General features: G+C 37.8%; 1 protein-coding gene across 1 annotated transcript in view; it reads left to right on the top strand.

Moving 5' to 3' along the window:
* LOC110039566 (Niemann-Pick C1 protein-like) overlaps positions 1–14,602 on the top strand; it is a 54,347-nt gene that overhangs the window by 34,549 nt on the left and 5,196 nt on the right. The window contains exon 10 of the mRNA XM_020744675.1: positions 10,074–10,167. Within this exon, the coding sequence (XP_020600334.1) occupies positions 10,074–10,167 (94 nt within the window). The remainder of the gene's footprint in view (positions 1–10,073; positions 10,168–14,602) is intronic.

Below are 14,602 nucleotides of genomic sequence, written 5' to 3' on the forward strand. Positions count from 1 at the left end.
TATATATATATATATATATATATATGTAAGTTTATTACTTAAATGTTAAATTTAAGTGCATTTGATTGAGGCTATAAAAGTTTCATTTTTGGATCTAGAAAAGGTTAGCGACAGGAAGAAATGTTAGGGTTTTTTTCCAAAAGTACTTTTGTTTAAATTAATAATATTTAATATTAATTGCAATGATTAAATTTCAAGTTTAAGAATTGCAAACTTAATTAAAATAATCTAATAAAACAATAATTAATAATTAAATTAAAACATATTTAAGTAATCTGATAAAAATGTAGTAATATGAACATTTTATATTTATAGATGTTAATTTGAAAGAAGTGATAAAATTTAAGCACAAGCAAATCGTTTGTGATCAAAGTGAGTACTTGTACTATTAAATTATAGTAGTAATTTGGTTTCTTCTAAATCTGATACACTTTGTTAATTGTTTAGATAGATTTTACCACCTCTTTTAAGTTTATTTGATTATATTGAATTGTAAATTAGTAATTTTTTGATATGTTTAGTCAATTGTATAATATAGATTTTTATACTATGTATTGAATGTTATGAAAGTAAAAGAAAAATGAGATTTACTATTTGGATTGCTTGCATACGCATGTATGCTTGTGATGTAGTCGCCTATTTATGATGCTCGTAGGGAATGCTAAGGTATTCGTGCATGTAAATAAAAAAGAATTTTGATATTGAATTACTTTAATTGATATAATTTTTAAATGATTTTCATGTGACGGTTGTCTAGATATAAATAATATAGACATGTTATTGATATAGTAAAACACTTTTAAATATTATGAAATATCGTGAGCGATCATATTCATAAGTTATTAAATATTTTATTCTTGATTTTTTAAGGATTTAGCTGGTATGTATTTTGTATTCTTTTTCATTGTGTTATTATAATTTAGGAGTATGAGTATTCGTTGACTATAATTAGCTCATTATTATTTTAAACTAATTTTGTAGGTTTAATTAATTGATTTAAAAAAATGAGCAATAGAAGTGGAAGTGTTGATAGAAGCAATTAACAAACAGTAATGAGGTAAAATTAATTGTACTGCTTTAATTTATTTTTATATTGATTCTTTCATTAATTAATTGTTAGTTATAAAAAAAATAATATAGTGAATTTTATTTAACACTTTTCGACTGTCTATACTCATCTTAGTTAATTTCAAGTCCTGGGTCGATTCGTGACAGTTTTAGGGTTGTGGAAGAGAAGTGGTAGCGCTTAAAGGTAGTTGCGATAGCAGGGCATCAAGGGATGACAGTCCAAACAATAGTATTTTGTTGTTTTGGGCTGTTGTACAGCAGGAAAAAAGCAAAGGGAAGGCATTACGTACTGCGACAGCAATGGTGGAGGGCTAGGACAGCGGGGGCAGTGCGGATGGAGGGTTATAATGGTGATGACAGTTGATATAGGGCGGATAGAACTACAGAAAACAACAATCAGAATGTTGTTGCGGGTAGCTACAACAAGATACTGAGACTGAGTGCGATGTGGGAGCATGCGGACTGGGATAGGGGAAGATGATTACCACCTTAAGAGAGAGATACAGTCGGAGCACCACCCATTCCCTCTGATATAGCCTTTGAAGGGAGAAACGAACACTGGTTTCTATCCTAAACAAACTCATGCCAAACTTAAAGCTATAACACACAAATACAAATGTATAATAACAGGACAACTAGGAGTAGCTTAAGAGGGCTGGTCGACTTCTCCAAAGGAAGAAAACCTCGAATAGTTTGATTCAGGCAAAAGAATGGAGTCGTGCAGAAAAGATCACGTGCAGCACTCTTTGAGCCACTCTTGCGGGGTTGGGGGAGCTTCGACCTCATCTGTTGAAGCTCTGTCTCCTCATAATAGTCAGGTTTGCCTCCCTAAAGGCATCAGGAATGACAATCTTCTAACAAATTGATTATGTAGACGCTGACATTAGCACATTTTGATAGAATAAATATGCATCATTTTTGGGCACATCCTGAGCTGAAGTTGCATATAGATATAAGTTCTTGCAATTTAACTCTCGAACCCTTAAATCTGAAACCTTCTTCTTCCACTTCTCATACTTAGCATAACGTAGCTGATAAACAAGTATGTGAGGAGAAATCAGCTCAGGGATGAAATCTGGGGAATGTTGTGCCAAGCAACCACTCTGGAGAGACATTCTTCATTGATAGGATCTGGATCACATTGAAATTTTTTCCCCATTAGGCTTATAGGACAATTTTTAAAGCTGTGGTTCATCTCTCATGTCTGTACATCTCATGGTGGGTACACTACTGAGCTAAATCTACTATTCGAACAACAACATATAGTCTACTCAAAAATTTCTCAACTTTGACAAGTTAGACCTACCTTGATATGGACAATTCAATAATGAGTCTATAGATATGAAAAGTTTGAATTTCTCATATCTAGGGTTGTCTGGTATTTGGTGTCGATTCCTCGGACTTAAGATTGTATTGGACTACTAATGTGAATTCTATTGAAGTCTCCCTTATGATCTCAGCTTGATGTACACATTCTCCTCTTTCATCAGTTGGAATATGATCCTTTCTCTGTGTCCTCATCTGCCCCAGTGCCTATTATGTTATTGTCCATTTCTTCAACAACTCCCTGCTCGGTGAAGTATAACATTCCACGGTTGTGCAATTTGCTTCAATGTGTCTAAATTAGTGGCACTTGAAACATTTCTTGGTTGGGACTAATTTGGGAATGCAGATTGGTGCCCTTTATCCTAGGGTTGAACCATGCCTGTGAGATATGGTGGTTGCCTAGTGACATGGTCTTTCCACTTTTGAAGCTGGGGTGATATCGGAATAATCCGAGAATAAGAAAATGTGATTATTATTATTATTAAAATTTAGAAAGGAATACAATAAGAGTTCATAAGAGTGGAAATATAATGACACAACTACAACGAGACTTTATGGCGATGGCGCAGAGGATGAGCTCCGGCTGGATAGCAGGTGTAAGGGATTAGGGCGGCGTTGGTAGACAGCATGTGGTGGCAAGGGAGGGATACGACAGTAGGGAGAAAGGGGAAAAGGCTCTGGCGGCAACAGGAGAAGTGTAGGAGGGTTGGGTTGCTATGAGACAGGCACAGAGGGGATCAGGTTTTAGAAAGGGCAGCCCAACTGGGTTGAGAAGCAGTATAGTGGAGGTGCGAGCAAGCTGGCGACAGTAGTGAATGGTCCCGAAAGGCTGAGCGTCGACTCGGCAGGCAGGAAGAGTTAAGAACGCTCTGTGGCAGTAGGGAAGTGTCTAATGTTGTGGGCATGACGGGATAATCATCACCTCGGAGCAGGATATAGCTGAAGCATCACCCATTCTTGGATACACCTAACAAGGGAGAGATGCATGACGACAAGATTCTAAATTCAGCATAAAACAAAAATTACATTCTAAGCAAGCAAACAACGTAGATATAACAACTAATGGTAGATAGAATGGGAAAGGGATAGAATAAAAAGGGATAGAAAAGGAAGAGATTAGAATTGGAAGGAAATTCCCCATATAGAAGGGAATTGAAGAAGGGGGGAAAGAGCGGGAGCATAATTCTCGCCCCATGGTATCGAGAGGGAGGGTTGGTCCAGCCTCCTGCTGGACCAGGACTTTTCTTTGTTGAACCACTTGTCGGTTCAACTGGGCTCTGATGTCCTGTGTCAGTCTTCTGGGATTATGGCAGCTTCGACTTCATTTGTCGAAGTTTCTTAATCTTCGTAATAGGGCGTTGGGTTCACGATATTAAACGTGGCTAAAAATTGTTGTCCCTTCGCTGGTCGATCTTATAGGTATTGTCATTCAATTTTTGAAGTATTTTGAACTGTTCTTCTACTCAGGGTTTGAGTTTTTTGAATGCGCCTATTGGAGATTGCACTTCCTCAGCCAAATCCACTGTATATCTTCTTCTTGAAAAGTCATATTTTTCCTTTTTTGTTTGTTTGTGCTTAGTAATTACAATTCTGCTTAGCAATCTCTTTTTTTATTTCCCCGTAGAGTTTCTGAATCTTGTGCACTCATTTCTCAGGATCCTTACTAATCGCTTACATCGGTAGGAGTGGTACCAGTTTTAGTGGAGTGAGTGGGTTGTGTCTGTACACGACCTCAAATGGGGTGTGACTTGTGGTTTGACTTACGGATCGGTTGTACGCAAATTTAATCTAACGAGAATCAAATCTCGTTGCTTGATATTCTTCCCCACAAAGCATCACAATAAATTTCGAAGGCTCTTATTTACTACCTCCATTTAAGGGTGCACAGTCGAACTAAATTGAAGCTTAGTGTCGAGTTTTCTCCATAGCGTTCTCCAGAAGTGGCTCAGAAATTTGACATCCATGTCAAACGTGATGGTCCTAGGTATTATGTGCAGCTTCACAATTTATCTGAAGTACATGTTGGCGATGTGCGAGGCATCCAATGTCCTGTAACATGGTACGGCTATCTTCAAGAATCTATCCACGACGACCATGACCGAATCTTTATTCTGTTGTGTCCTTGGAAATCCCACTGTAGTCCATGCTAGTGTCCACCCACGGTGCCTCTGGCATTGGTAAGGGGGTGCATAACCTTGCACTCAGTCCCCTGTTTTTTACCATATGACAAATCTTGCATTGTCGGACGTGTCACTATACATCACTCGTCAGTCGATGTCGGAAGAAATGTTCTCTCACCATTGCAAGGGTCTTGTCTATGTCAAAATTTCCTACCAGTCTTGCACTGTGGCTCTCTTGAACAATTGCTTCTCTCAATGAGCATCTAGAAATGTACAATTTACTCTGGTAGAACAAGTAACCATCAACTCAACAGTGTTGCTTCATAGGCTTTTTCTGACATTGCTCCCATATCTTGAAGTTTTTGTCCTCCTACAAGTTCTTTACAATCTCAAAGCCCACAACTAAAGTCTGCATCAACATGATCAACAGGTGACAACGATTCAATGTGTCCGTTACACGGTTCTATTTTTCTACCTTGTGCTTAAGAACGAACTGAAATGACATTAAAAACTCAACCCAAATTGCGTGTCGGCCCTTCACTGTAGTTTTTCAAGAATTTTAATGCTCTGTGGTCTGTGAATAATGTGAACTCACTTATCATGTAATGGCTCTAGTGTTCAAGAGCTCTCACAATAGCATAAGACTCTTTATCGAGTATTTCCTCTGAGAATCATTCATCTTCTCATTGAAAAAGGTGAGAGGGTGATCTCTCTGGCTCAGCACTGCTCCTATACACATGTCGAATGTGTCACCCTCTACCTCAAACAGTTGGTTAAAGTCTAGTAATGACACGATCGACGCCTAAGTCACCTTCTCCTTGAGTGCCTTGAAACTATTCTGAGTTGCCTCTGCGTACTGGAATTTATCTCCCTTCAAAAGATCTGTCCGGGGGGGGCGGTGATGGTACCGAAGCTCTTGATGAATCACCTATAAAACAACATTGGGCTTAGAAACTGCCTCAACTTGGTGAATGACTGAGGTGCGGTATCCATCTAAATGTTTGCTCACAATGAAGTGACACTTGATTTTGCTCACAATGACCTTGATTTTGCGGGATCCATCTAAATGTTTGCATTAGACGCGATATAACCCAAAAAACATACATGGTATGTCATGAAGTGACACTTCTTAGAATTGGCATATAGTTTCTTTGTGTGCATTACCTCGAACGTTGCCCTCATGTGTTGTAAATGCTCCTTCTCGGATCGGTTGTATACTAAAATTTCGTCAAAGTAGACTACAAATTTCTCAATGTGTGCCCAGAATACCTGATTCATCAACCTCATAAAAGTACTGAGTGGATTTGACAGGCCAAAGGACATAACGGTCCACTCTTATAAATCATCTCATATCTTGAATGTGGTCGTCCATTCGTCTTCTAGCTCATCCGGATCTGGCGATATCCACTACGTAAGGCTCTATTTGGCGCAGCTTTGAATTATTTATAATCTGCTGATAAGCAGATTATTCTGATAATCTGCATATTATCAGAATAATATGACTTGCTGTTTGGGGCAGCTTATTCAGACTAATTTATTGGTGGTTAAATGACATTCATTCTGACATTCTTGTCTCTGTCTGATAAAACTGTTTGGGGCAGCTTATTCAGAATAGCTTTTTGGTAGAAAAGAAACATATAGTGCAGAAACATACGATAATAACAGGGATGTTCTGAAAGATACCATACAGTTCTCACATCCTAACGAGTACCAGGAGAACTAAAAAAAGTAGAGAACTAAAAAAAGTATACTAAAAAAAGTATAAATACAAGTACAACAATAAGGAGAAATATTAAAATATTTAACTTAAAACTTTTGCTGCATCCTATTGCTATACCAAAATGAAATTTGTAGCACTTTAAATGCATTCAAAACAGTTTCGAGTCATAAAAACATAAATGCATTCAAAACAGTTTCGAGTCATATATTCATCTCCAGCATGAAATTTACGAATGAACAGATAAATGTCACCAATGGATGAATGTTACAAATGAACAGCAATAGAATCCAACAGATTAAAGGTGCAGCAACCGAAACAGGAATAAGAGCCATATATTCATCTCCAGCATGAACTTTTGAATGTTACAAATGAACAGCAATAGAATCCTCCCCAATGTCATATCCATTGTCATTATTAACATAAACCGAAACTGGAATTTGCGACCAATGGGGATTGCAATGAATACATATATATGCAGCTCATAAACGGGATCCTTAATAGCAGCAGTTTCATGAAACAAGTTTAGAACTATGTTTTCTATAAACAGAAATTATTTGCAGCCCATAAACATCAGCTAATGAACTTGAAAAAATAATAAATATTACTTCCTTCTATACAGATGCTCACAAATTGTTCCTTGCTCTGTGTATGGAGACCTTGTTTAAGCAAAAATTAGGAAAAATCGAATGGCGCAGAAAAATTCGAAACAAAATCCATTCTAAACAATTGTTGACAAATGATTCCATGCTGCAAAAGTTTTTTCACGCCTAGAGAAAAAACGAAAGTAATTTTAGGGCAAAGAAATTCAGTCGCATTGTTGGAGTTCAAAAACAACGGAAACGACGATAGCATAGAAATCTTCGGTCAAATAAAAAATAAGGTTTACGGTCGGATCTATACAAATAAACGACGTTCGCACATCTACAAAGAACCATTTACGACCACCGACGTTCGATCGCTCTAGAGGAAGCATTCCTTACGAAATGACGGTGAGGGAAAGCATACCTTGCGATTGACGGGGGACGAATTGAAAGGAAACTCTCTGATCTCCTCTGCAGGGGACGAATCCAGGGAGGGAGAACGCGAGGGAGAAGAGGGGCAACTAGGGCAATATCACGAGTCGAACGCGGGACGCAGCCCCCACCCCGCGTCACAAAACTATTAAGGATTCACAAAATTTAACGCACTGCGGCAGGGATAATCCGTGCGAACGCCCTTTCCAAACACGAAGGATGTGTTTTGAAAACGCTGCCGCACCTAAATAATCTGCCCTAAACGGGTCGTAAGTCGATCTTTGAAAAGATGGTGGCTCTGTGTAACTAGTCCAAAAGATTGTCTAGGCGAGGTATAGAAAATCGATATTTGATGGCAATCTTGTTGATGACCCTACTATTGATGCACATCCTCCATGAACTTTCCTTCTTGAGTACTATTAGGGCGGGGACAGCACACAAACTGTTACTTTCTCTGAGCAACCCTCTTGTGATGAGATATTTTATCTGTAGTTGCAACTCCTCATACTCCGCAGGTCTCAATCTATAGTCGGCTTAGTTCGGTAACATTGATCCTGGTATAAGATCCGTGACGCGTTGAATGTCACTCGATGGCACTAATCCCTCCGAAAGATTGTCGATCATCACATCTTGGAAGTCGTGTAATAGTGGATGTAACAGTGTTGGTATCTCTCCTCCTCGGTTAGCTCTAGAAGAACTAATGCTAATGCTATTGGAGCATCCCGAACTAACAGCTTGAAGGTCTTCCTTGTCGCTTCTGCCTCCTCTTTGTCGCTTCCGCCTCTTGCTTCCTTTACAAGTAATAACAGGATATGCTTCTCATCCTTCTTAAAGTAGTAAGTATTTTTTAAGTCTTCGTGCTTATTCTTGCAGTCGAATTGCCAAGGCCCCCCAATAGAATTTGGCATGTGTTTATCGGAACCACATCGCACCATACTTGCTCATGTAACTAATCCCTAATCGAAAATTCGCAAGCACTGCTGATCCATGTATATATCATTTTCCTTCCTTAACCAGGTAATGGAATAGGATTATGGATGTTCCTATGTGGCCAATCTCAATTTCTTCACCAACAGTGTAGACACCACATTTTCACAACTATTGTCGATGATTCAGCTGCAAACCTTGCCCTTTACCGTGCACTTGGTGTGAAAGATATTATCTCAAGCAGGATTGATCTCGCTTCGGCTTTGACTGCAAAACTCTCTGTTTGACTAGCAATTCTCTCTCACCACCCTAGAGCTGAAGTTCTTCCTCTGGACTATTCTCTGACTCTCTGTCCCCAACCTCGTCAACGGCGCCTTGATCTGTGAATTGTGACAACTCGACTCGTAGAAAGGCTGGAGGCTATGTGCATGTAGTTGTGGCACTTGAAACACCTTATGGTCGGTACTGTACTAAAATAGTTACTTTTTTTCAGCTTCTTTCCACTTTGATCTGGCTTGTCATTTTCCTGTTCTTTCTTGCTAGCTCCTCCCGAGGTACCTTTGTCGGCCGCAGTAGATGTAGGTGTCTGTCTAACTGAAGGTTGTTGCCTGAAGGAAGATTGTTTTCTACTCTATTTTTGTTGTCTTTCCATCTTCTAGAATAGAGTTTGAACATCCCCTAGTGTCTAGTATGTTTGTAAGCATTACATTGCTAATAGCGGCCTTCAGGCCGCCCAGATAATTCTGGCTCCATGGTATCGGGAGGGCGGGTCGGTCCAGCCTCCTGCTAGACCGGGACTCTTCCCTGTTGAACCACTGGTAGGTTCAGTCGGGCCCCTAAGCCCTACGTGAATATCTGGTTTGTAGTGAGCTTGTAGGAACTGGCGTTGCATCTTCCGTTTTATCTTGGACCGGACATTAATTTTATCTTTTCTTTCTCGCTTGCATAGGTATTTCATATTTTGCCACCAAAGTAATGCACTTTTTTTAGCTTGTTGGCAGCTAGTTTTTTCCAATCTGTCCAGCGAGATGTCCTAACAATCAAAGATTCACTCCATTGTCCATAGCCACTCAATGAACTCATTTGAATCCATGTGACCGTCGAAATATAGCAAATCTATCTTTACTTCAAAATTTTAGCTTCTAAGATATTTCAAGCTACATCGTCGAAATGTTGTGTATTCATAATATTTTCTCGAGTTAAGGAGGCTTTCAGTTCTTAGAGTTTGAAAGAAAAAGAAATTCCTATGTGATTTTACCAATTTATTTTATGACTTCTTTGCCTTGACAACCTAATGAACCATGCAAAATCCGAACATGTACGTTGTAAGTTGAGGCTTCACACTTAAATTATCAAGTATTTTGGATTGATGTGATGTATTCATGATATTTGATTGAGTTGAGGATTCTTTCAGTTTGAGAGTTTGCAGGCAAAGGCAACACCTATTGTTTTTTACAAATTTCTTTTATGATTTCTTTTCTTTGCAACTTAAATCACCATTCAAAGTTCAGACATATAAGTTGAGGCTTTAGCCTTAATTTTTCAAACATCTTTTATTGATGTGATGTATTCTTTATCTTTAATTGCCCAAAAACTTTTTGAAATATCTAATCGTTTTAACCTCTCTTTTTGAATGAACTAACCTTAAGTCATCCTGCATAATATGATGCTTCTTGACTGAAAAAAATGAAAATGGGCACTTTTCGTAAAAAAAAATAAATAAATAAAAGTTTATGCACAATTGGCCTATTTGATTTTGTGTATTTTGTCCTAGCTCAATTGTTCAAAGGCATTAAATTATTAATTTTCTTTTTTTTATTATTTATATTTTTTTCCATCAGAACTATAATTTTGTATTTCACATCAAAAACTAAAGCTTACCTGGAGATTACGTTGCAGATTCAGGTTTTTCCGTATTCCGTCTACTACATATTTTTTGAGCAGTATCTTCATATATGGAAGACCGCATGGACTATCATTGCAATTGGTCTAGGTTAGTATTCCTCTCTAGTCTTTTTAATCTGCTACCTATCTCCCATAATTGAATTACAGCGTGCCTATAAATATATTTTCCTTGTCAATTAAAATATTTCACCATGGCCCTTATATATTTATAACTTTTTCATTCTACATTGTGTACTATTTTGTAAGCATTGTTTCCCTTAGTTATTTTGGAATACATTTATTGTATATATATCAAACATTTAGGTTTCCATAGCAACTTAATTGGTGATATGTATAGTTAGTTCTGCATTGAATGTGGAGTTTTGTTAATTATTATAATAACTTGGTAGCTTATTCTTTCTGAGTTATCAATGTTCTATAGCTCTGGTCCTATGCTAAATATTTTGTTACTCCCTACATGACATTTGATTTGTATCTGATCTCGTGCCTCCATATCTATTGCTAAACTTTTATCTTCTACATATATCACAACCAGCTTCGAGCTTGGAATTAAGAAAGTTGGGTACAGATTGATGGACAGTGGAAATTAAAATTTCTTGAATTCATTTTTTATAACTAACATTTAATTAATAAAAGAGTCATTAAAAAAAATAAATTAAAACAGTACAACTAAATTTACCTCATTACTGATTGTCTGCGCCCTCGATAAGCATTTTCTCTTTTATCGCTCCTTTTAAATTATTTTATTAAACCTGAAATGTTAGTTTAAAATAACAGTAACCTAATTAAAGCCATTGAATACTTACTATTTGACTACAATAACACAATGAAGAGGAAATCAATATGCATGTCAGTTAAGCTTGTAATTAGTACAAAAGCATTTGATAATTTTATGATCTTGATATTTCATAACATTTAATGTGTTTTTCTATATCATTAATATGTTTACATCATTTTATATATGTACAATTGTTACAAGAGCACCGTTTAGAAATTGTATCATTTAATGCACTTTAATATCAATATCATTTTTCATTTAAGTACATGGATACCTTAGTGTTCCTCTACTAGTGCTATAAAAAGATGAATTTCATCATAGCCAAGCATATACATAGAAGCATACTATAGCCAACACTCTCTGATAATGATTATTTTTTTCTCTTTTGTACGGCTGTCAATATATTTGTACAAGAATCAATATCTATGATAATTTAAACAATATTTAGTACATATATCATTCCTACAATATGAATAAAATTCAATAAAATCATAAATCATGGGTATCAATGTTATAAATATAACAGTAATAATAAATGTATTTGGTCGAGAAGGAACAAAATATTACTATAGCATAAGAATATGAGTACTTACATTGATGTCAATTTATTTGTTCTTGGATTTGTCTTGATCTCAATTCTTCTAAAATTGATGTCTATAATAAATATGATATTCATATAACTAAAATTGAATTTATTCATATTACTTTAATGATGTGGGGCTTCTTCTTCACACCCCCAACCAAGCGTGACGTGAACCAGTCTAGTCTCCCGTGACAGGTTCACTTCTATTAGAATACTCGCGATCCCCCGGCTCACGTTCCGCGATCGACGCCTCTCGCACCCTAATCTTCCGCCGCCTCCTAGCCGTTGCAGCGCCCCTCTTCATCTCCTACCATTTCCTCCCCTTCCTTACCATTTTTAGCTGCTACTCATCCCCATTTATATGTGTCTTTGCTCAAGCCCTAATCATTTTTTGTTTTGTTGTTATTTTTACATTCAAATGGTTTTCCTAGTGTCTCCCTCGTCTGAGGGTTGTATCCTTCGCGAGTTATGCTACGGTTGTACTCGCCAATATGGTGTGTATCGCCAACCCGTTCCATCCGCCCTGTGACTGCTTCTGCCTCTACCGCATACTAGCCTCATTCAGCAAGGCGTTCGCCTCTCCCCCCCCTCCCTTTCCATGCCCCACTCCCCATCTCTACTGTCCCATTCCCCCACCTTCCCCACCAGGTGGGCAAACCAATAGTGCCCTCCAGTTCCTTTTGATCGTCGCGAAACAGCTACTGTCAACCCTCTGTCGCATTCCACTGTCGATGCTTCATCTGACAACCTCCTAGCCGTCATCGACTTTCCTCCAAACCCTCTTAGAACTCTTCATCGCTCTTCACCACCATCCAAGACTGTTTTTGCTCTTTTATGTTATTCATTTCTTGTCACTTGTCGAATCAGTGTATCTTTCTTTATAGTTTATTTGCTTGTGTTGTCACTTGTCATAGAGTCATTGTACGTTTTCAATTCAACAATAAAATTTGTGTCGATTGAGTCATGGTTTGGGTTAACTCCGATATCATTTAATGAAAACCTAAAAAGAGTTAGTGTAGTTCCCATGGCAGTCATTATTAGAGAGAGTCATCTTAGATGTTTTAGTCACATTAAACGTCGACCATGTGATGATCCTGCGAGGAGAGTAGATGGTTTAAATTCGACTCCTATTAAGAAAGGCAGAGGTGGACCTAAAAGGACTTGGGCATATGGTATAAAAATTTATCTTAATCTTAAAGGAGACAATGAAGAAAAAGGATCTATGTAATCGACCCCACTTAGTGGGATAAAAGCTTGTTATTGTTCTATATTATTTTAATTAACTGTTTTTCTCCAAATCAGAAATTTCAACGCTGACTAACAAATTCAAATTTGTTCTTGTTGGGAAATATCAGTGGGGACACCCATCGATGGAAATTATCAGGAAAAAATTTTATGACCTCAAATTAACAGAAAAGTAAAAAGTGAGGCTCATGGATGGGAGACATGTATTGATTCAGTTAACCGTGTCCGAGGACTACACTCAGATTTTCTCCAGAACATATCTTAACATCGCTGGTAAACCTATGAATCTACTCAAGTGGTCTCCTGATTTCGACCCAAATCATGAAACTCCCACTGTACCAGCATAGTTTAGTTTACCTGGTCTCAATCTGCATTTTTTTCACCATCAGGTTCTCTACTCTATTAGGACAGGATCTCTACTCTATTAGGACCATCCTTGGGGATCCTTTGAAGCTAGATCTGTCTACTTCCAACCTAACCAGACCCTCAGTGGTCAGAATACTTGTGGAAAGGGATATTACCTTACCTGATGTTACTGAAGTCTGGCTGGGCACAACCCATGATGGTTATTAGCAACAAATCATCATGGAACACAGATCCCCATATTGTACCCACAGTAAGATGTTTGGTCATGTCCTTAATAAATGCCACAAGTTTCATCCAAATTTGAAATCTAAGGTTCAAGTGAATAAGGATGGGTCTAACCTCACTACTCTGGACATTTTAGTTCCACCTGGGGAGGATACTACCAGACAGGAGGTATCTGTTGCCCCTGACCCCCCCTGACATTGTTGTTACTGTTACTCGCGAGTGATGTGATGTTGACACCTTCAAACCCCATAGAAAATAATACTAATGGACTATGTTCTATAAATGATAATGATCAGACTGATAATCAGGAGAGCCTCCTAGCTCCACTTCTTTAGGAGGTATCCGGTGTAAAGGCAACTCATACTTCACATATACTATAACTTATTGTGGGTACTACGATTGGTATTTCTTCTCCTTCAGCTCTATCATCCCATCAAACTAATTCTTCAGAAAGAGGAATGACAGGTCTATTCCAGGAGGAAGAAGAATGGAGATCGACTCTAGCTCGAGAACATATTGGATGATACATGAGTTCCTACTGGCAATGACAATCATCTTACCAGCTTATTAGCTTGTTCCTCCCCTAGAACTAGAGGCAGAGGCAAGACTAAATTGGGTCGCTCTCTAGTCACCTGATATTATTTATTTCAGCACTGTTAGGTTTTTTATTTAAGTATCTAATGTATTTAGTATCTAATGTATTTTTCTGTTATTTAAGTATCTAATGTATTTTTCTGTTTTTTCTAGTTTTTGAATCATTTGTGGTTTTTGTGTGGGGAGCGTGTCATGCTTGAGCCCTCCCAGATATTGTATGTGTATCTTTCTTTCTATTTAATATATTAGCCTTTTTTGGGCTTTCAAAAAAAATTAGTTAACTGTTAACTTTAAGTTATTTAAGTATTAATTTCTATCGTTTTATTTTATGCAATCCTAATTAATTTTATGTTGTTATTCAGTATATATTTTTAAAATTTATTATTTAAATTATAATATAAGATCAATTTTCCTCCTCATTTAGCTTGCACACTTCACCTATTCCTTCGGATCAATGGCACGAGACATTCACAAGGCTCTTTCCCAACCTGACATCATAGCATGCATGTGCAGTGGATGTTCTACTCGGCTTAAACCTCTCACGACATTTCCCTCACCTGCTCGACACTGATACTCTCGCAGGCTTCGCCGCCCTTGTCAAACTTCTCTTCACCTCTGTTTGACGATCACCTACGTCGTCATCTGTGGTCGTCGCCTCCTTCGGCTACGAGGAAGCCCTAGCTTGCGCTCGTCAATCCTCCTGCTTTCGTACGCATTGATGACCCCCCCCCC

The sequence above is a fragment of the Phalaenopsis equestris genome, unplaced genomic scaffold (genome assembly GCF_001263595.1).
Source record: "Phalaenopsis equestris unplaced genomic scaffold, ASM126359v1 Scaffold000002, whole genome shotgun sequence".
NCBI classification, from domain to species: Eukaryota; Viridiplantae; Streptophyta; class Magnoliopsida; order Asparagales; family Orchidaceae; genus Phalaenopsis; species Phalaenopsis equestris.